The sequence below is a fragment of the Ammospiza caudacuta genome, chromosome 3 (assembly GCF_027887145.1).
Source record: "Ammospiza caudacuta isolate bAmmCau1 chromosome 3, bAmmCau1.pri, whole genome shotgun sequence".
Lineage (NCBI taxonomy): Eukaryota > Metazoa > Chordata > Aves > Passeriformes > Passerellidae > Ammospiza > Ammospiza caudacuta.
The window spans coordinates 4,195,311-4,217,775 of record NC_080595.1 but is presented as its reverse complement, the minus strand read 5'-3'; the positions used below and the strand labels follow the sequence as shown (position 1 = coordinate 4,217,775).

The following is a 22,465-nucleotide window of genomic DNA, read 5'->3' as shown; positions in this document are numbered from 1 at the left end:
AATCAAACCTATTGCTCTTGAATCTCTGCATTTATCATCATATTCCTTCTCCTCCCTGCTATTTGGAAGTATTTTATTAAAAATGGGAATTAAATTCAGTGTGTATGAGTTGCCTTTGCCACCCTCCCCTGGCACTCACCATCTCCATGTCATGCAGTTTAGCCTTCAGCTGTAAATTCTCCTTTTCTAACTCGTGCAGTTTATCTGATCGAGCTCGGGTCCCCTCCAACTGATCTTCCAACATTGTCTTGGTTTCTAGCAACACTTGATTGTCTTCCTTCAACTCCTGCAAAAATGGATCAACAACAACAAATAAATCCCAAACCAGAAGCATTCCCCTGCTCATGCAAACTTTGATACACAACCACTTCCAGAAACCCAAACTAAAACTGGGAGCTGAAACAGACTTTTATAAAAAGCACATCTGCAGCAATTCCATATAAATGCAACCCATGAATTTCTGTAAAAATAAAATTTGATATAAATTAAATACTCTCTAAGTAATTAAGAACAAATAAGGTGTTGATAATTATAATCAAACCATCAGAATCTCTGTGATTTGGGCTGTGATCTGGAAAGATGTACCACATGTACAGCCCAAAATTAGGTTTATAGGCCACTGGGCCCAAAGTCAGGCCATGTTGCTGAAAATGCACCCACAATCTTAAAATACAACCAGCCACTCTCAAAGGGCCTGAGCAGCTTTAATTTTGGTACATAGAGGATTTTTTTAATAGCATCTGATGAAAGTAATGTGTAAAATACATAATTGGCAATTTTCCTCATGATATACAGAAAAAGCTTTTCAAACTTCAGCACACAGTCAGCTGCAAAATCTGAAAAAGGATCACATAAATATCCCTCATACTCCTCCCTACACAAATATTAAGTTAACTCATAATTATTATGAAGCAAACCCAACTAATTAATATTTATCTGTATTGAAGAATCCTTAAAATATCCAATAGTTTACCAGCTATGAAAACACATAAACGATTATTAGGGGGTTTATTAGTTTAAACATTCTATGAAAATGAAACTTCCACTGTTGTCAAATCCTGTGCACTAATCTGTTTTCCTTTACTGATTTTTATACCATATGGCACTTGCCCATCAAATTTGTCATTTACAGACAGAATGATGGCCTGATAAATTCCTGCATGTTGATTTCCCTCCTAAATTACTAACTCATGCCAGAACTTTAAGTTCCTCTTGCCTGGTGTTGGAACATCTTTTTTTTAGTGTATTTTGTGCCATTGTCCTGTACTCATTTATGTGAGCAGCCCTCCTTTCTTCAACACTTGACTTAGAAAATTGCTTTCCCTTAGGAGACCTATAGAGGAGAAAGGAATTATTGTATTTATAGCATTTTTGGAATTAATTCCTCTGTGAGTTTCTCAATCCATCCTTCATAGAAGCTTCCACTTGCCCTGCTAGCTTAGAGCTTTGGTGAACACTGCTGACTTCCATACCATTAGACATGGAAACAATTACCAAAAAAATGGAATTTGTCACAAAAGCCTGACTGCCATATCCCAGAGAGCAGGACACTGCAACACTCTCCCATCCCAATGTTTCAATCTCCAAATGCACTTTGGAAAAGCCCCAGCCAAGAGAAGAACTGTAGCAGACCCAGGAGCTGCAATGCCCCCATGTTCAGCAGCCCAGGACAGGCAATGCCCACTCATGATGACTGGACCTTAGAAGCCCCTGTAAGACTATAGGTCACTTTCCTTTGATCCTTACTATTGGACAATTCCTAAAGCCTCTGTACCCTATAAAAACCCCTACTGTTGTCCCAGTCTGGCAGAAGAGCTGTCCCTGAGAACCTTCACAGAAGATTCAATAAAGACACCTCTGTGGAACCTCACACAGCCTTCTCCTCTCTCCCTGTGTCTGCCTAAGGCACCCAGCAAGCAAAGAGCTGCAATCACAAAATGATAATGAGAATATAGAAACTATAAGGAAGACTGAAATGAAAGCAAGCTTTGAGATCCCTCAGTTACTGAGCAACTGGAAAACAATGGTGTGGCTGGCTGAAGGCAATCCCCTTTTGATGAAACAACACCCTCTGCTTGCAGACAGGCCCAAGGGTCAGAACCCTACCAGTTTAGCAGAAGGGGCTCAAAGAGGAGTTTTTAGGGTTTAAAATGTAACACAGTATGGTAATGTAATGATTCTTATAGGCTGTATGGAAATGCTGTAGGATTTGTATATTGTACTAGATTGGTTAGTGAGAATTAAAATATTCAACACAGAAGATTTATAGTATTGTAATGGGAACCTCGCTCTCTTACCCTTTTACTCTTACCTTTTTTACTCTCTTACACTCCCTACAGTCTTACCCCCTCATCCTCTCTACCCCTCTCTTCTCTTGGGCCTGCTCTGAGCTGTGGCTGGCAGCTCCCAGCAGGGCCCTGCACCCAGGCCCTTTGCAATAAACCCCAAGTTCCAAAAGGCCCCTGCACACAGGCCCTTTGCAATAAACCCCAAGTTCCAAAAGGCCCCTGCACACAGGCCCTTTGCAATAAACCCCAAGTTCCACGACCTGGCTGCAGAGATCTCTCATCTCCATCCACCCCGTCCATCCCACAGTGGCTGTGGGTGATTTCCCCCTGGATTTACTCACCTCCACCCTGGCTTTGTAGAACTCAATGTCATGGAGCCTCTCCTTGTAGCGGCTGACTTCGCTCTCCAGCTTGTCCACGCGGATCGCCTTCTCGCGCAGCGCGTCCAGCTCGTCCCGGTACACGCGGGCAGAGCGCGCGTCCGACAGCAGGTTCATGTTCTGGGACACAGAGACAGGAATGCACAGGGCTATTGCTAACTCTGAGAATTCAATGAAAAATCCAATATATTGTACAGGATTGTAGGTGATTGTATTGCCAAGGAAACTGCACTGGGCTTTCTCAAGGAGTAACTATAATATATATATATATATATATATATATATATATATATATATATATACACATAGTGTCACCATGATATTTTCTGAAAAATCCCTTTGCCAGGATTTTTCCTCCTGAGAATCAGTTTTGCTCCTTTGCAATGTGATTTGGAGAATTGTTTATCCCAACATGTGAATCGTTTTTACTCAATGACCAACCCCAGTCCAGCTGTGTCAGACTGTGGTCTGTCACAGGTTTTTATTGTCATTCTTGTCCAGCCTTCTGATGCATCCTTTCTCTTTCTTTAGTATAGTTTTAGTATTGTATAGTTTTAGTTTTTAGTTTACTATAGTTTATCATATCATACTAAATCAATAGAGTCTTAGAGTCAAATTCTCTAGAGAATTTGAGAGAACTTAAATGAGAGATGAGAGACATGAGAGAACTCATCTCTCACCTCGTCCTTGGGACCCTCACAACACCACAAGACCACACCATATATTGTATATTTATGAAGTATTTAAGGTTTTTCCCCTCATTATCACCACACAAAGTATAAAGAAAAGCCAGACAAAATTGGACCAGTTTAATTTTAAGAAGATCCTTTCAGAGGATGCACTGGTGGCAAATTGCTTGAATGAAGGAATAAAACAATTAGAGAAGAAATACTACCCTAAGTTAGGGCATTGTTTTTAATTGTGTATTTATGATGCAATGAGGGGAAAAACCTTAAATATCACCACACAAAGTATAAAGAAAAATCAGACAATTGGAGCACTTTCACTTTAAGAAGATCCTTTCAGAGGATGCACTGGTGGCAAATTGCTTGATGAAGAAACAAAACAAATTAGAGAAGAAATACTAACCTAAGGGCATTTTAAAAAATTGTATATTTATGATGTATTGAAGGTTTTTCTCCTCATTATCACCACACAAAATATAAAGAAAAACCAGACAAAATTGGACCAGTTTCATTTTAAGAAGATCCTTTCAGAGGATGCACTGGTGGCAAATTGCTTGAATGAAGAAACAAAAAAAAAAATCAGAGAAGAAATTTCTAAGTCAAGGCATTTTTTTCCATCATAATATACCAAATAAAGGAATAAATTACACAAGGTAAAGTTCAGAATGCAAAATTAAAAAATAAACATGAAAACATACTTAATATCAAAAAAGAGTGGTGAATTGTTCTGGTGGTGGTAACTTTCCTTAAAATAATAAAATGATTAAACCCACACCTCTTGCTGAAGTCTCTTCAGTTCAGCTTCCATCTGTTCCAGCTCTTGTTTACAGTCAAGCAGCTGCTCAGTCTTTTCCTCACTTGAAGGAGAAAACACAAACCAGTTAAACATGGCCACAAAACCTGCTAATGATCACCAGATTTGAGAACAAAATGCTGAGATTTGAGAGGCTTCCACCTTTAACCTACAATTTCAGGGACATCAAGAGTGTAAAATTTAGGGTTGGCATTAAGATTTAGTTAATATTATTAAGTTAAAAGAAAATTTTAATGTTATCTTATGTAATATTTTAAATGTTAAGACTTTTCATAGGTTTAAATTGTTGTTTCCTACTCACACAGGGCAGAAAACGGGGTGTAAAATAAGGAATTTTTGCAATAAGGGATTTTGTGTAAGAAACCACAGGCATTGGTGGTTAGGAAATGAATGAAAATGAATGTGTACCAGGAGATCCACATCCAAAACTCGACTCAGAATAATTTCAACACAATCAAAAGGTCCAAATTCTTTCCAGGAGAACCAGACACTGACTCCTTGTCACAATCAAGTAAAGCCAATTTTAAAAGCACTTTTATAGCTCTGTAATTTTTCCTTTTCTTGCAGAGCAGAATTAAGGGTTTTAGGTGTCTTGACTCAATTGAAGAAGATACTGCTTAATAAACTCAGTAATTTCATGAAACACAATGAATTTTAACTTTATGGAGACAACACAGTGTCTGTTTAGCATACTCAGAAACCTGTGATAAAAACAATTTGACACAGAATTCTACAATTCTTACATGACTCATTCTTAACTTCCAACTCATTTCCCAATCCTTAAAAAATGAGTTTGTTAAACCATGACTAAGTGCAAAGGAAGTATTTAATTCTCTCACAGACAAAGAGATGTTAAAAATTACACTGCACCTCAGAACAAACATTTGCTGTAGAAAAACCTGCCAATATTGAATATTCTTCAAAGATGTATTGCATATTCAAATGTGTTACTGTATTATTCTACATTCTGGAATACAAGTAAGAAACTAAAGTAGAAAAGGGGGAAAGAAGAAAATTTAATGGACTGAAATGTATAATGCTATGTCAAAGCAATCATACCAACAAAAACTAGGTATGTTTTAACCAGAACTAGAGCAGTTGTTTTTAAACATGAGCCAGTTTCACCATGAATGATCTCTTTGGAAAAGGATTGCTTGGAAAAGGTCACTGAGCCTACAAGCAGGGGAGGCTCAGCTCTGCACAGCTCAGTGCAACATCCCTGTCACAGCTTTCCCCCTCCAGAGGTGCTCAGAAACCAGGCACAAACACAAATTTATTCCTGATTTCTGTGACTTTCCCATCAGCATCATATTGCTGTTATTGTTCTACATGGGAACACACAGAACTCAACACTCAGAAAATGAGGTGTGCAAATTCCTTCTTTGGGGTTTCTGTATTCCCTGGTTTGCATCCAACTGAAAAATAATCTTTACAGACCTTTTATAGGAAATTACATCAGCTACACTGCATATTAAACCAGGTATGAAGGTTCACTGCCAAAACCAGATTATAAATAAATTTTATGCTGAGTATTTCCAAGTCTGGAATTAATGTAATTTAAAATTTATCAAATAGATGCAGCATTTAACACTAAATGCTGCAGACAGAAGTTAATTCATCCAAGTCTGGTATTTTAAGATACTGCTACATGCAAAGGGAAATTATTTACCAACTGAATTCAAATAAGAGTGCAAAATGTGGACTGTTCTGAGCCATCAGTGTTGCCCTAATTGCATGCTTCAGCTACAGACTGGAGAGGATTGGACTAAATTACACAGCACATACCAGTGTTCACTGTTTAGGCTATCTATTAACTGTCAATCAAACTAATAACAGCAATTTTTTCACTAATTTTCTTGGTGCAGCTGTTTATAGAATATCCTGGGCGGGCTCATTGCAGGAGACACAATAATACAGACATCAGGGAAAAAGAGCCCCAGCTTTTGTCCTCTGTTCCTCATGAGGACCATGCTGTAGTGGGGGAAGGGGATCCTCTGAGTAAATCAAGATCCTTAATCCAGCCAGCTAGAAATCATCTGATCAACAAACTCTGAATTGTGACTTATGCTACCTTCAGCTTGTGATTTAGTTTACCTGTCTCCTCTCCCCATTGCTGAATAAAAAAAAAATAAAATAAATCTTTATTTATGCTGTTTCTACACATATTGAATCTCTTCAGATGGAGCATTTTAATTCAGAACACACACACTTCACTCTGCTAAAACAACTGACACATTGCTACAGGGAGAAGCAGATTCTCCACAGGTCTGTTATTGATCTCCTCTTTAAATAACTCCTCACTCTGCTCAGATCTGCTCCTTGACTATAAAGACAAAGAGCCCACAGAAACCTACAGAATCAGGAGCAAGGAAGTGTTGTGCAGACAAGAAATCTTTTACACAGGAACAAAGAGGTGGGAGATAGGAAAGCATTCTAATGGAAAATTTTTGTCCTATCTGCAATGATTTTGAACCATGAATTAACCATAGGTGAGTATTTCTTGATGGAAACAGGTCACCAAATGATGCTGCTGAGAAGGAATTCCTCCTGCATCATCTCCTTTTAATGATCACCTGGTTTGAGAACAAAATGCTGAGATTTGTGAGACTTCCACCTTTAATCCATGATTTCAGGGACATCAGAGAAGAAAATTTAGGTCAAAACATCATTATGAATACAAACAGAGACAAACACAGATGAAACACTGTATTTGTCCCATGGGTCCACAAATCTTCTTGTATTATAAAAATACCCCTCCTGGGGAGCAATAACTAAAAAAAAAAAAAAAAAAAACAACAAAAAAACCCATTTGAAATGACAAAGAATTATAGGCTGGGGAAGTGTGGCTGGACAGTGTTCAGGCAGAAAGGGACCTGGGTGGTTGAATATGAGCCAGCAAAGTGCCTTGGTGGCCAAGAAGGCCAATGGCTCCTGGCCTGCATTAGAATTGTGTGGCCAGCAGGAGCAGGGAGATCATTCTGCCCTGTGCTCAGTGCTGGTGAGGCCACACCTCAAGTGCTGTGTCCATTTCTGGGCCCTCAGTTTGGGAAGGATGTTGAGATGCTTGAGTGCGTCCCATGTAGACTTTCAAAACTTGAAACTTTCAAAAGCTTTTTGAAGGTCTACACTGTCAAGCCATACCAATAAACAGAAACAACTGTGTCTTGTGAATGCTGAAACCAGGAACAACTTGTTCCAGATCCTAGGGAGATTGCCTGTGGGTTGCAGGATGAGAAGGCTGGTGAGGGCTGGGAACACAAGCCCTGTGAGGAACATTTGAGGGAGCTGGGGCTGTTAAGCCTGGAGAAGAGGAGGCTTAGAGGTGACCTTATTGCTCTCTACAGCTTTCTGAAGGAAGGCTGTGGACAGGTGGGGGTTGGTCTCTGACAAAACCAGAGGACACAGTCCCAAGCTATGTCAGGGAAGGCACAGGTTGGATATTAGGAAGAAATTTTTCACCAAAAGAATAAGAAAGTACTGGAATGCTCTTCCCAAGGAGGTGGTAGAATCACCATCTCTGGATGTGTTTAAAAAAAGACTGGACGTGGCACTTGGTGCTGTAGTCTGGTTGAGGTGTTAGGGCATAGCTTGGACTTGATGATCTTAGAGGTCTCTTCCAACCTCGTCATTCTGTGATTCTGTGACTTGGTCAGAAGAGGACCAGATGAGTGGAAAGGATGAGTGTGAATTGTACTCACAGCTCCTGCCTGAGCCTCCTGATCTTGGCCTTGGCGTCGGCGAGCTCCACGCTCAGGTGCTGCCGGCTCTCGGTGCGCTTCATGCCGGGGGAGCCGCACGGCGACTGCGCGGCCGAGGCGTGCGGCAGGAAGCGCAGGCAGTCCCGCTCCTCCGACAGCTCAATGATGGTCTGAGGGACAGAACAGGGAACAGTCCAGAGGGGCCCTCACAGAGCCACCTCTGGGTGTCATTCACAGCAAACACTGCAGTGGCACCACAACGATGGGAAGGTTTTGGCCATCGAGGGAATCAGAAGTTCTGCCTGCACTTCTATGCCTAAAGTAAAGAGCCACAGCTTTTGAACAGCACCTTCTGCTGTTTTACATTTTATTTTTCTGCTATTTTAAATTTTGTTTTTCACTTCAGACTTTTAAGCCCACAAAATGGCCACTACTCAGAATGGACTGGGTAATCAAAAGTGTGAATTCCTTGAAAACCATCACCTGTTAAAAATAAAGATAATACTCCTATTTCCCCCTATAAATCAAGGTGTTAGCCAAATATGAACATCTCTCACAGTTTTAAGTATTTTTCCTTTGCTTTGAACAAAGGCATCACCCCCATCCTCCGCCCTCTGTTGTATTCCTATCAAGGCTGTGATCTGGAAGAACTGTCAAAGGAATATCTGGAATAATTGCAACATTGACACATCCACTCTACTGAGGGGCAATCTGGGACCACCAAGATGATTCACAATTCTAACTTTGTAGGAAATACAGTTCTGTTCCTTGATACGAACATGGTACAAACAACTGTGCCTCAAGAAAGCCTGCAAAACCTCCTCTCCTGGTATGGATTCTGCTTTATCCCCCTCAAACCTGGACAACAGGACATGGGAATAGAACAGCTTTCAGTGACTGCCTTGCAAATTGATGGGTTATTGATTCCTGGTAAATGCAGCTGATACAGCCTTGGATTCCCTGTTTTCAGCTACTGATGAATGTTGAAGTTGTTTCCCATTCTGGCTATGTGGAAAAGATCACCTCTTATCGCTCCTACTTTATTACAGCTTTATCTTTCCCACATTATTTAACAAATATGCACAGAAGAACTCCCTGAAACAACATTCTGGCAGTCAGGAATCCTTGCTCCAACATGTCAGCAGAAAATGAAACTGTTAGTTATAACAATCCTGAGCTGCATTATGTCAGAAAAAAAAAGATTTCTTGTATTTCTCTTAAGCACCAACCCACATCCATACCTCTGAGTGCTCATCTCTTTCATCTATAAGCCTTTTTAAATGCAATGCCATATTTTTCAGGAGAGGCTCAACATACTCTTGTGTCAGCACTATGACATCCATCCACTGCAGGTCAAACACATTTTCCTGATTATGAGTTACCTACATGGGGTGAAATGAAAGGGAAAAAACATCCTCTTGGAATTTTAAGAGTAGAAAGGAAGAATAAAAAAAAATAAAGCTGCAACTCTACAGGTTAAATTTTCTGGATAAGATATGAAAAAAACATTTAAAATATATTTAATTGTATGTAAAGGAAGAGTTTTTTGTCCATCTGGAAGCAGCACCTTGTCCTTCTGGTGACAATAACATTATAAATTACCTACCACATACATTTGATTTGAATTATATTTTATAAAGAAATTTGCATATAAAGATTTCACTAAATTAAATTTGCTGTATGTAACTAAGAAATCCTTGAAGCAACAAATTTGCTTTCTGGTACTGCTCTAAAAATAAAACCCAAAAATGCTCAATCATTAAATCTTTTTGTAAATCAAGTGAAAAAATAAAGCCTTTTTTGCTTACTACAACCACTCAATATGCAAATCACATATGTGATTTACTTGCCATTGAACACGTGCAACTCCCCCTCCTGCAATGCAATATTCCAACACAAAAAATCCCCAAAATTAAAAACAAAACCCCCCCAAAATACCTCCTGAATATGGGCTGCAACAGCTGCTCTGGTATCAAAATCCAGACTTTGGATTCTTTCAATAAATTCTTCTTTTTTCTGACACTAAAAATAGAGACATCTATTTTATACACATTTATATGTATAATTGCAAGTATTTTCATTCCTCTTTTGCATTTCTTCAGAGCTAAAACCTCTAAAGCTGACATTGCAATGGCCACATGACTAAATTATTATCCAGTAATTCTGGTGACCAGTAAATCCGTGGTTCATGCCATGTTACAGTAATTATAACTTTCAACACTAATTAAATGATACAAGGAAAATCAAATTGAAATGGTAAAAGAAAGAGGTTTCTTAAAACTGCTACTTATTCAAATGCTGTGATTTATTAAATACATGAAACAGTGCAGTGAGTTAATTTTCAGCACTCTACCATTTCCTCCTTTTCTTTACAGTATCAGGTAATTAACACTACTGAAATTAATAACCCATTAGGGTAGTATTGGAGGTATTTATGCAATAACAGGTGTAGGCTTGTAGCCATGTAATTAAAAATCAGAATATTCTAATTTTTTAAGGAATGCAATTGTACAACAAAGGAAGAAAAGTTTTATACCGCCACAAGTATTAGAGATCAGTAATTGTGAAGTTTCACAGAGACAAAAACAATTAAACTCACCTGAACTGCACAGCCAAGCAAAAGCAGGAGGAGCTTTTTTACTTCTTCAGTACCTGGCTCTGAGAAGAAAGCAAGAAAAAATGGTAACTGTAAAATTGTAACTGGAGCTTATTCCCCTATCCCTCAGAAAACAGGAGGTTTTCTTGTTATTTCCATATCGTTTTTGTTAACCTAGTTTAGAAAACAACCAGAGGAGCTTTCAGCTCAGTCCTTTTTGCCATTTAATTGCTGACTTCCAGAGTAACCAAACACCTTAACAGCCACAACAATTTCAAATGGAAAAAAAATCAGCCCTTCAAAAAGCAAAACTTCAGAGTGACATTTTTAGAAGTGCTTTGGAGACCTGCAATCAAGTTTTCAATGGCAATCTCAGGTCTCTCAAGATAGTTACAAAAGGGCTTAAATTATCTGTCACTCCCACTGGAAGAGTTGAGGTGACAAGTTCATTTCAATTCCTTATAAAGCTGTATTAGATATTCATCTGCACATCCAAAAAATCAAAATGTATTTCCAAATCTGGCCTTAAGCATCTTAATCTCCTAAAGAAGCTTAAGTTAAAGAACTCTGTTTACAGATTAACAAAAATGTTTCTTACTTTATACGTTGACAATGTCCTCATCTTGCTACTAAATATAGAAATATATTCTAAATCTAGAACACAAATGCCATGAAGCAAATGCTTCAAGGATGACAACACAGTTTAGGCATTGACTCAAGCTGCTGCTTTTGGAGGGAGCTACATAATGTGTATAATCCCAATGACCAGGGAATATTGCAATTTTTCAAGAGGTTTCTCAGGTAGATAAACACATTACAAAAAACATAGATTCAAATGGGAGATTTTCAGTCATTTATTCAGACTTCATGTATCCCAAAGGCTCAAGCTGTGAAGTCTTTTATGGAGAAATAGAAAAACCATCAAGGAATGTGTTTCAGCTGAAGAAGGGGAATTCCACCTGGCTTTCTGTCTTATCAATAAAGGTTAACAGGAACACTGCAACAGGAGGATCCAACAGCTCACAGCCTGCATTCACTTACCCCAATAAATTAATCACATTTTCTTAATTTTTAAGCAATCCCTAAGCTCCTTTTCACTCTTCATCTCCTGACTGCCTTTCAAACACCTACCTGAATATTGATTCCTTGTCTCTCCCCCACGTTCCCTGAAGGAACAGAGCAAAATACTGAACCATTTCAGCTTACCTCATCCTCTGTCTTTCTTCCTTTTCCTCCATCAGAAACACTGAAATAGCTGATTCTATTTTACACCCTTCAACTTGCTGCTGAACTTTGTCCCTACCCTGTGTCACTGTTTGATCTTCCCTGTGCTCATCCTATTCCAGACTTTCCATCCTCCCTGCCCTGCTCCCTCAGGAACACGAACTTTCATCTTTCCCCTTCCCCTGTGCCCCATTATTATCCCTCTGTAATTTAATTTCACATTTACAGTCACAGGCTGTAGCTCTCCTCCAGTTCTCTCCTCCAACTGCCTTCCTGCCAATCAGCTCAGGACATATTTCCTGATTTTGTTTTTTTATTTTTATTTTCCTGCTGACCTGTTTTACCCAACCTCACCTCCAGCCTTCTCCCTGCATCTTCCTCCACGAGTCAACTGCCTCTGCAATTTGGCATCTTCTGGGATTTCTCTACTAATAAATAATTCCCTAAGTGCAAAGGGGAAAAACTGGAAAACATCCCTGTGAAAAATCACACCTCCAGCCTCAGTTTTAGAGGACCAAATCCAAATCTTCATCAGGGAATTGACTTTTACTCTGAGGCTTGCCTTGATGCAACCAGATTTACACAGCAAGTGTCTCCAAAGATCCCTGAGGGTTCATTTCCCTGCACCTACCTAAAAAAAGCTTAAAAAATCCATGTAGGAATGAGATCCTTTTCCAAGTGACACAGCAAAAGCAGCCCTAACTTTCAAAGGGGAAAGGTTCTGGACAGAACCCAGAAGAACAGGTCAATATTCTATTTCAGACCAAACTCTGTGGTAGAACTCCAGCAGGGAGCTGAAACACCTTTGACAATGTTGTCCAAGCATAACCATTTTTTAAAAATGTGAGTGCTACACAACAGAAAAATCCAAACTTTCTCACAAATCCAACAAAATCCCCAAAGAAGAGCAAAGCACACACCAGCAGAGCTGCCAAACCACAGATCCCAAAACACAAAGACAACTCTTTAAAAATGACCAAACCATAAAATTGGACGTATACAACTGAATGCATTAGTATCTCTGTGGGGTTTGATAGTGCATTTTCAGTGAAATGTCATCTTATACTACACAATATTGTTAAAACATTTTCTCTCAGTATCTTGAACAGAATAAAAAATGTCACTACAAAACAATACTACGAGCTGGGTTTTTTTTTAATCTGTTTTTCCAGTAAATCTGCTTTCTAGGCAAATCCATGGAGTCTTTTGAAAACCTTAAGAGAGTCTGGAATCAAAATTAAAAAACCATGATGCATTCTGTTCTTTTGGAAAGGAGGAGACCACATTCACACTTCTTGGTGCATATGACAGCAGCTGCACATATAAAAACTGAAAAAGCTGTGACCTCTGAAGCAAAAGCAGCAATGCTCAGAAGCAGAAAGTAAAACCCACAAGAATTAAAGCAAGATACCTACAGAGATGGGATAGTGCAGATGGGAAATGGAAAATATCAATGTTATGAGCCCTGGGATTGGGAAGTGAGGAAACACAGATGGTTCTTCTGGCTCATGAGGAACCCCCTGGCCCACAGACACAGCAGCAGAGAAGACATCCCAAAGAAACCAAAGCAGCCAGGGGAAGCCACACAGCCTGGAAGAGCAGTTCCTGACCTCTCTGCTGAGGTGGCAGAACGCCAGCAGGACAACACCTGGGGCACATGACACCTAGGGGAATAAACTGTGCCCAATCCACAGTGGCTCCCTGCAGGCCAGGTGTGTCTGCTCCGTGCTGCTGGAATTGAGAGCAAGGTGCAGAGATCCCCAAGAGGCTGTGGACAGGCAGCTGGATCCACACTGGCTAATTTTCTTGGTCTGAAAATTGCAACTCTCAGAGCTGGAAGCAGAGAAGGTGGGAGCATGGAGAAGACAGTGTCAGTTCAGGGAGAAAACAAGAAGGTAATTGCAATATTTTTCAGGTATGGATGCAAGAGAAGCAGGAGAGGTTGGGGGAAGGAGAAACAAGGATCAGGAGCTGGATCAAGTGAGATGCACTGAACTGCCAGTTCCCTCAGCAGTGACAGGTAAAGAAAGTTGGAGGTGCAGTAGCTGGGAGTACATGAAATTTTAACTTTGTGCCATCACTGGTTCACTGGCTGCTGAGAAATGCACTGGGCTCAGTATAAATCCTAGTGAAAGCCAGGGCTGAGGCTGTGACAGAACGTTTTTAGAGTGTGGACCCTTCGTGTGGACAAAGAAAATCATTATTACATCATTACTCATCATTCTTAAACCACTTATTTGATAAACAATCTTCTGTTGAAAGGCTCAACCCTTCAGGAATTTTATTTCCAGTGAATAAATACAATCCCACCAGTATACATTTTTATCTTAGTCAAAAATAAACTTACCAGAAAAAGGATTTTTGCCAATTATTAGCACATTTGGCAAAGACATCATGATCAACTGCTGCAAAGTCTCCTATAAAAGTTAATTAAAACATTATTTACATCATGTGTACTGAATGAAAGCAAACATCAAATGTCAACAGCCATTAAAGAGAAATCAGTATTAATTAAACAGTTTTAATATTTTTCAGGACTTCATGCATACAACTCATAAAATACTTATTTACTTTCTAATTAAAAAACAACAAATAAGAGTTACTTCTACAGAAGCTTTGTTTTACTGGTTTGCACAATCATCTCACACAGCAAAATCCTCTCGTGGCAATGAGCTGGCTTAGGGAACTTAAGCCAACGAGATCCTGAGTCTCAGAATGCAGCAAAACTCTTTCAATTTATTATGTTCATGTTTTCCTGACTAACCTATTGATACATATTTGTTTTATTGGCTCTAAGGTGCATTTCTACTGCAAAAAAAGATCTATTTCTTTATTTCACAGTTTCTTTGGCCTCACCAAAAGGTGGATGTGAAAATCCCAGGGGTTTTGCTGCAGTGACACTGGGCCAGCTGTGAATATAAAGGTACAAACCCTGTGTGCACAATCCCATGGAATTTTAGCTGGGAAGTGCCACACACCAGGCAGCAGCTCTGCCTATCTGTGCCATGGATTCCATCAATGGAGCTCCTGTAGTGGCTGTAATCGGGTCAAATCCCCAGTCTAGACAGAGCCTAATTCTCCTGAAGCAGAGTAGTCTCTCCTGTTCCCAGATATTTATTCCCAGCAGATGCCATCCTATAGTCAGGCTTTTTGTTTTTCCACAGTGACAGATCCATTATTATATAAAATGCTCCTACTCAAAAGCAACACATTCCAGAAGAGCCCAGGGCATCAACCTAACACAGGTCCACTTGTTTTAGGTCAAACTGAAAAAAAAATCCAATATTTCTTGAAAAACACCAGTAGAAATTATTAGTTACAGCTACACTTGAAAGTTCCCACCAGTTCATACACAACACCAACGTTATACCTGAAATGATTAATAGTAAACTGCAAAATATACATTCCCTCTGGACATGCCTAAGACAAATTATAAGGAGGGAGAAAACAGCTTTGACTTCCTTCAATATAATGGAATTTAACCAACTGTGACACCTGTATTTCTCAGACTTTGATAAAGACAATTTTCAAACAAAAATAAGACATGAAGTGCACCACAGGATGTTTTAAAACAAAATAAAACAGATAAAATACAATTAATTTAATGAGCGTCAGCAGCTACTACGAAAGAAAATCACATCTTTTTAGAGTGGCTTTTTATTGTTTGCTTTTGTTGTTTTTTGGGGGTGGTTTTTGGGAGTATCTCAAATAACTCCATGATGCTATCATAAAGCAGAGATGAGCAGCAGTAAGCAGAAGCTGTGCCCTAAGCAGACAGGATCACCTGTTTCCTTACAACACCTCTGCCTTGCCCCAGAGATGTCTGACACCTTCTCTGTCTCTTGGTGTTAACCTCAGCACTGGCTTTGCTTGCACAAACTTGCACAGCTCACCAGCATTTATTTTACTGAAGATTTGCACCTCCTCAGTCAAATCTGCTGAGAGTCATGGACACTCACTGGATTAAACCTCTGGAGCCCACCAAAATTTAGAATAATTTATCTTGAACTAACTGCTGAGAACAGTTCCGTGCTCTTACACTGCCAAGAAATGTACACACACCAATTACTGCTTCAGGACCAGAACTGTAATTCCAGAGAATAACAAAGATGATATAGGAACAAAAAAAAAAAAAAAAAGTGACTAATCTAACATAACATCTTAAGTTTGAATGCTACATCCTACCAGGGCAGGTTTTTGACCAGACATCCACAGCACCGATGTGATTTTTCACTAAACTGAGAGAAGGTTTTCCACAGATCTTACAAAACCACATGGAACAAACCAGCATGGACAAGCTCACAATGAGAAGTGTTAAAGAGTTAGGTCAACACAGTGCTAAAAATCCCAAATTCCCACATTCATCAGTGTCTGATGGCAACCCCAGGGGAAATCCTGTGTCAGGGCAGTGAACGGTGTCCTGTCCCCTCGCTGGGCTCCAGGGACAGCCCCAGAAGAGCCCCAGGCAGGGTTCCTGTGCTCTCAGCTCTCAGGAGCACTGGGCTGTGAGGCTCCTGCCTCCCCCCAGCCTAAGGGGGGCCTCTCACTTTGATTCCAGGGCATCCATCAAGCCCCAGCTTTCCTGCCTTGGGGAATTTCACAGGTGACAGGAACTCAAGTGACCCCTCTGTGAAACAGCCCATCCTTTAACACTTTCACTACCACAGAGCACCAACCGCCCTGCAGGCACTGAAGGGAGTGAGTATCTACACATGCAAAAAGCAATTTTAGATTGCAAGGAGCTCTCCAGCCTTCACTCCTGCTAAAAACAACAGCACATGTTTGCATGGTGACCAGAACCCTGAAAGACTGAGAAGGGGAGAAAAGTGTACAAAACAATTTAAAAAGGGCAGTTCAGTATAGCTTGGACCACTAAAGGCATGGTGACTGGTTTTACCATTTCTTAAAAAAGAATAATTTTTTATTTTAAAGAAAGCTCTAATAAACTTGTTTCCATCACAAAGGTTTGGAGCAACATCTGCAATCCTAAACAATCCAAAATTACCTAAATGCCAGCAATTCCACCTGGTCCTGCAGCACCTGGACTGGTGATACTGTGAGGCCAGTGCAGGATGGGGAATGCTTTGTGCTCCCAAAAAGATCAATCCTGCCAGTGTTTGTGCCTCCTGCTGCACCAGTTGTGGAACAATAATGCCTGGTGGAAAATTACTTCCTTTAAGAAAAGGAAAAGCACATGGGCCTTAGCAGGCAGCACATAAATCCATGTACAGGAGAAAAGGGTAGGAAGTGCTGGGAAGATGTTCCATGGCTGGTCAGGGCAGTGACAGCTGGGAATCCTCACTGCACTCAGTTTTGGGGAGCAGTGACAGCTGGGGACCCTCACTGCACTCAGGGAAGCAGTGACAGCTGGGGACCCTCACTGCACTCAGTTTTGGGGAGCAGTGACAGCTGGGGACCCTCACTGCACTCAGGGAAGCAGTGACAGCTGGGGACCCTCACTGCACTCAGGGAAGCAGTGACAGCTGGGGACCCTCACTGCACTCAGTTTTGGGGAGCAGTGACAGCTGGGAATCCTCACTGCACTCAGTTTTGGGGAGCAGTGACAGCTGGGGACCCTCACTGCACTCAGTTTTGGGGAGCAGTGACAGCTGGGGATCCTCACTGCACTCAGTTTTGGGGAGCACACACTGTGTGAGGACACAGGAGGAGCAGCAGACTCCAGGCCAGGACTGCAGGGAGAGGCAGAGCACAGGATTTCTGCCAGGTCTGGGCTCTGCTGGCAGGAAGGAGCGGGGCAGTGGGGAAAGGCACTGAAGCCACACTAAAGGGACACTGGTGACAGCAGCAGTGCCCAGCTGTGGTGTGTCCATGTGTACAGAACTATCCAGCTCAGCACTCAGCAGGCACAGGAGCAGCTCCCACTGCTGCATCAAACTTCAGTGACTCTTCTACATCTCTTGGATCCTCACTGCATTTACTACAAATTCCCCAATTAATTCTAAGCCCAGTAAATTTCATCCTGTTTTTCTAACAAAAATTCCATTTACAAGACTAAATGCACATGTAATAATCTCTCACTGGCACAAAACTTGCCAACAACTCAGAAAATATCAACCACAGGAGTCATTGCACACACAGATTCTGTAAATAGATTATCATTCATACAAAAGTGTGTCCACACCACCTTTATACCTGTAAACACTGATAAGAAATTTGACCTGTTACCCTTAAAGCCATAACTACAGAAGAAAATTTAGAAATAATTCCAGGCAAAACATAGCACAACAAATAGTTACTGACCTGATAGTAAGTTTTGATTTGTTTCACCAAAATAGACAAATTTTGAATCCTTAATGATGCATCATTGTTCACTTTTTTGTTTATCCTCTGATTAGCAGACTTTGGATTGCTGCAAAAAGAAAAAAGAAGACATTAAACACACTGAATCTTTAAAGCTTTGTCTCTAAAACAAATGGTACAGTTAATGTGCCAGCACAGCCATTCCTTGTCCTGATAACCAGCCTTGTTTTTCCCTCCACAAATCAATAAGGAGTTGTGGAAGATGGAAGGAGCTTGAAATGTTTCTCTGACAGAGCCAGCCTCACATTGCTGTTTGCTGCCTGAAACTGGGAGCAGCCACCACAACTCCCAGGGAATGGCTCTGACAGGAAAGTGTTGGTGGCTCTATGATGGTATTTATTAGGTATAAAATGTAATTTTAACTTTTAGAATGATGATAAATATGAAACATACCATGCTAAGACACTGAACTGTTCTAAATGTATTTACAGATTGCTGGAATGTGACAACAAAGGGATTATTAATTGGAGGTTTTGTCATGTGCTATCGTATACTAGCAGATTTTTCTCCGGTTTGTCTTGGCTTCAGGGAGGAAATCAATCACTTTTTCCTTCCCAAAGCAAAAGGATCTGAGCAAAGGCAGATGAGTCACCCTTTTCAATACCTTGTAACACACAGAGGACAGCAGGACAGCCATTCACTGGGATTTCCCATGGAAAACCATGCAGAATCAAAGCACATCCCATAACACTCCCTGAAATGTTGGAAGAATTCCTAAGGGATGGCCAATGTGAAGTTTCTCACTTTTACAGATTCCTGATACAGTTGCACAACACAACTTTTGATATTTAATGGTATTATTGTATTCTTTAATGATATTATTACCAGATAAATGAGAGCTGGCTGGGATGCTGCACTCAAACCACCAATTTCTCCCTGTCAAACCAGGGCTCCCAGCAGGGTTATGTGTCTGCTGGCTCTGGTTTTATTCAACATTGTCATTAATGATTTAAACAATGGAATACAGAATACACTTTCCAGAACAGCCACTGGCAAACTTTAGGAGAAAAAAAACCCCAAAGAACAACTTTCAAAAAATGCTATGGCAATGGAGAATGATGCTGGTAATGTGCAAAAGTAATGGAATTCAATAACTCACTGACAGGCAGAGGATTAGAGTCAGAATCAAATGCAGCAAGAGGAGTTATTTGCTATAAAACAAAAATGACCTGAATATTGTGGTATCATGACTTACTCTGATGCAATTTATCCCTTTGATTGGTACAAAAATTACATATTTTTCATTTATATATAATGTACCTACACCAACTTTGCCTTTTACAGCAAGCTTAAATTTAGAATATTAGATTTAAAAAAAAATATATATTTATGTCTTTTCTTCAGTTTATTGCTATCAGCATTTCCTGGCTTATAAACACAAATAGAAGTAATAGAAAAACCACTGCTGGGAAAGGAAGTCAGGTCATAGAAGAAATGCACCTCCAACACCCAGACATTCCTAAAGAAAAGCAGCAGACCCAGTATCTTTTTTCTGTACTTATTATTATAAATCTAGGAAAATTAGGACATGGGTAATTGCCTCATTCCTAAATGCTCATCACCACGTTCCTAAAAATATTATAAACAATTAAAATAAATTTTAGAACATATTAGCCAAACCATGTGACTGAGATGTGACCTTGGGTTTATTAGATCAGCCAACCTGTAGCTGTAAAAGCAACCAAATGGGCTAAAAATAATTCTGCTTAGCAGATGCACAGAACTGGACTCCTTTCCACACTGAATTCATTCAAATTTGTTAAAATCAGCAGAGAAAATCCACAATAAATCCTGCTGACCTACAGAGATCAGCTGAAGTCTCCAATTTCTGCATGCGTATCTCCAAAAGGCCGATTTGGGCCCTTAATCTTCATCTTTAATCTTAATGACCATGGGATTATCTCTGGCTTTTTCATCATCTTCAGCAGCATTTCCACAGCCACACATTTCAGATGCCTGTCCCTTTAGAGCACTCGAACCAGGGCACAGGGGTTTCCTGGATGCTGTGCCAGCTCTTATTTTAGCATCAACACCAAAATTAGTGTGCAACCACAAGAACTCAGAACACAAACGTCATAAAAGCTCAGGATTTCCATTTTCTCATTTCCAAAGCTGCATTAGGATATTGAGATTGATCCTGGATGAACAAAAACTTCAATATTTGCATGGCACTGGATCTTCATGACACCACAGGACCAGCCCAGGCAGCAGGGAAGGCTGTAACAACCTCACCTCCCTCCAAGACAAGCTTAGTGCCAAAATGATTCATTCCTGTAGCTTAAAACAGAATTTGGAGGCTTTTTTTGTTTTGGTTTGGCTTTTTATTGTTGGCTTAAATTGCAGGAAGCAGTTTACTGAGATTGTGAATTTTTGCTGGGAACACTTGGGCTGCAGACGTGCTCTGGAGCTGCATTTTTACCACTGGGAAAATTCCACTGGCCAGTTTCAAGATGCTCTGCCAGAGCAAATGACCAGCAGTTAAAATCAGAATGTCAGCCTTGGGACAGCGTGGTGCACAGAAATAAATTATTTTAGTAATTTTAAACTCTTCCAAAAGGTTATGGCAAAGGGTCCAACAGAAACCCCAAACTCCAAGTTCCCTTAACATTTTTCAGCAGAACTTAGAAGCAGGGAGTGGGAACAAGAAGTTGAACCCACTGGTTTTAAGGTTCAATAAAAGCAAGGTAGTGAGATATCAGTACTCCTCTCTTCCAATCATTTTAAATTTGTAATAACTCACTATTGGTAGCAGATTCCTTTTTCTGGTTTTTGGTAATGAATGTCCTCTTGGCTCATTATTCTTCAACCATGGGAGGTGAGTTGTCTTTGACACTTTTAATTAGTACATGATTAGGATGAGGGAATTGGACAAAAAAATTGTTTCCCTTGCTTGCCAGAGTGCAATCCTGCTCTCAGCACCTTCCAGTGCAAACAGGACTTCATTCACCTCTGTGCTGCAGTAATTGAGATTTTTCTAACCACATTATACCATCAAATGGTTATAAACACAGACTGTTTACAAGCCACCCACTACAATGATCCTGTGCTGAAAAGTAAATGTTGGAAACTGAGGGATTCCCCCAAAGCAGCCTCTGTGCTGGTGCTCAGCAGAGCTCCCTCATCTTCAGGCACTGATTTATTTCTACCTTTCAGATTGTGTTAGAACTGCCAGGTTTGTGTATGGAACAGCCCAGCACAGACCTGACAGGTCCCTCCTCACACCAGGGTTATGAAAGGACCATGACTAGGTCCTGGAACAGGAAATTTAAAAAAAAGAAAACCAACAAAACCCACCTTCACTTCCAATACTGATAACCAGGTCTCACTTTCTCAAAGACTCCAACCTGAATGCTTGTTAATCCACTAAACAGAATTTTAAATATTATTTATTTAGTCAATATAGCTCATCATCTCAAGTATTGATATCTTGATTTGTCCCTCTTGCAGAGGGAATAATACAGCAGGATGCTGGCTGCACATTCCCATTTTATGTGGTTTGTAAAACTGTATTTTTTCAGGCTGGTCCAAGTCATGGCATACAAATACTTTTTACTAAGCATGAAGTCTGATGTGCAACTACTTTTCTTACAGAAAGATAAAATTCTAAACATGAACTGCCAGAACCTTCTAGGAGCAACTCTAAACTCATTTACACTTCTGGAAAACTAATCTAGTAAAGATTTTAAATTAAACTTATACCCGTAAGTTGAACTGTTGAATTTCTGTGACCGGTAAAGTGTTTATGATTTTATTAGTGCAAAACAATTCTGTTTACTAGAATAGTATATAATAGTATGTAAGAATAGTATATAATAGTATATAGTATAGTGTATAATAGTATAGTATATAATAGTAATAGTACAGTATATAATAGTAAATAGGTCCAATGACACTGAAATAAACTGATGGAAATACAGGATGCAAATGAAATAACTTAAGATAAAAAGGCCTATGTTGCCAGTTAAAACACAGCTTTAAAAAGCAGCGTCTTAAAACTGTGTTTTTAAAACCCTCAGATTCTGGTGGCTGCTATAAACATTTTTAAGGCCATCCCTGCTCTGAAGTGCTCCTTTTATGAGGTGGGGATACTGAGCTGCTTCAGTGGCAAACAGCCCAGCAAAATAGGGCAAATCTGTCTAGAAGTCGATAGGAAGCAGAGCGGTAAAAGATGCCCTGAAGCAATTTTACATTTAAGAGCAACCTACTTATGACAAGATACATTAATTTCAATAGCAATAAAAGCAGACAGGAGCATCTATCCCAATAATGCATTAGTTTAAAACTCCTGATTACACAGGGAACTTCAGCGATTTTTGAAATACTACCAGTGTCATGAATCACAGATTGAGACTTCACATAATCAGGGATTATGTGTCTTTAATTTTTCATTGACCAAAATCTATCAGAAATGGGAATGTGATAGCTTAATGGCCTCGTGCTTAAATCTATGCAGACTGC

General features: G+C 40.0%; 1 protein-coding gene across 1 annotated transcript in view; it reads right to left on the bottom strand.

The window, feature by feature from the left end:
• CCDC88A (coiled-coil domain containing 88A) overlaps nt 1-22,465 on the bottom strand; it is a 65,278-nt gene that overhangs the window by 31,600 nt on the left and 11,213 nt on the right. Inside the window, exons 4-12 of the mRNA XM_058801670.1 lie at nt 17,948-18,056; nt 14,034-14,103; nt 10,466-10,524; nt 9,805-9,888; nt 9,108-9,248; nt 7,867-8,036; nt 4,130-4,211; nt 2,630-2,788; nt 140-286 (exon numbers count right to left, since the gene is read on the bottom strand). Coding sequence (XP_058657653.1) covers nt 140-286; nt 2,630-2,788; nt 4,130-4,211; nt 7,867-8,036; nt 9,108-9,248; nt 9,805-9,888; nt 10,466-10,524; nt 14,034-14,103; nt 17,948-18,056 — 1,021 coding nt within the window. The remainder of the gene's footprint in view (nt 1-139; nt 287-2,629; nt 2,789-4,129; nt 4,212-7,866; nt 8,037-9,107; nt 9,249-9,804; nt 9,889-10,465; nt 10,525-14,033; nt 14,104-17,947; nt 18,057-22,465) is intronic.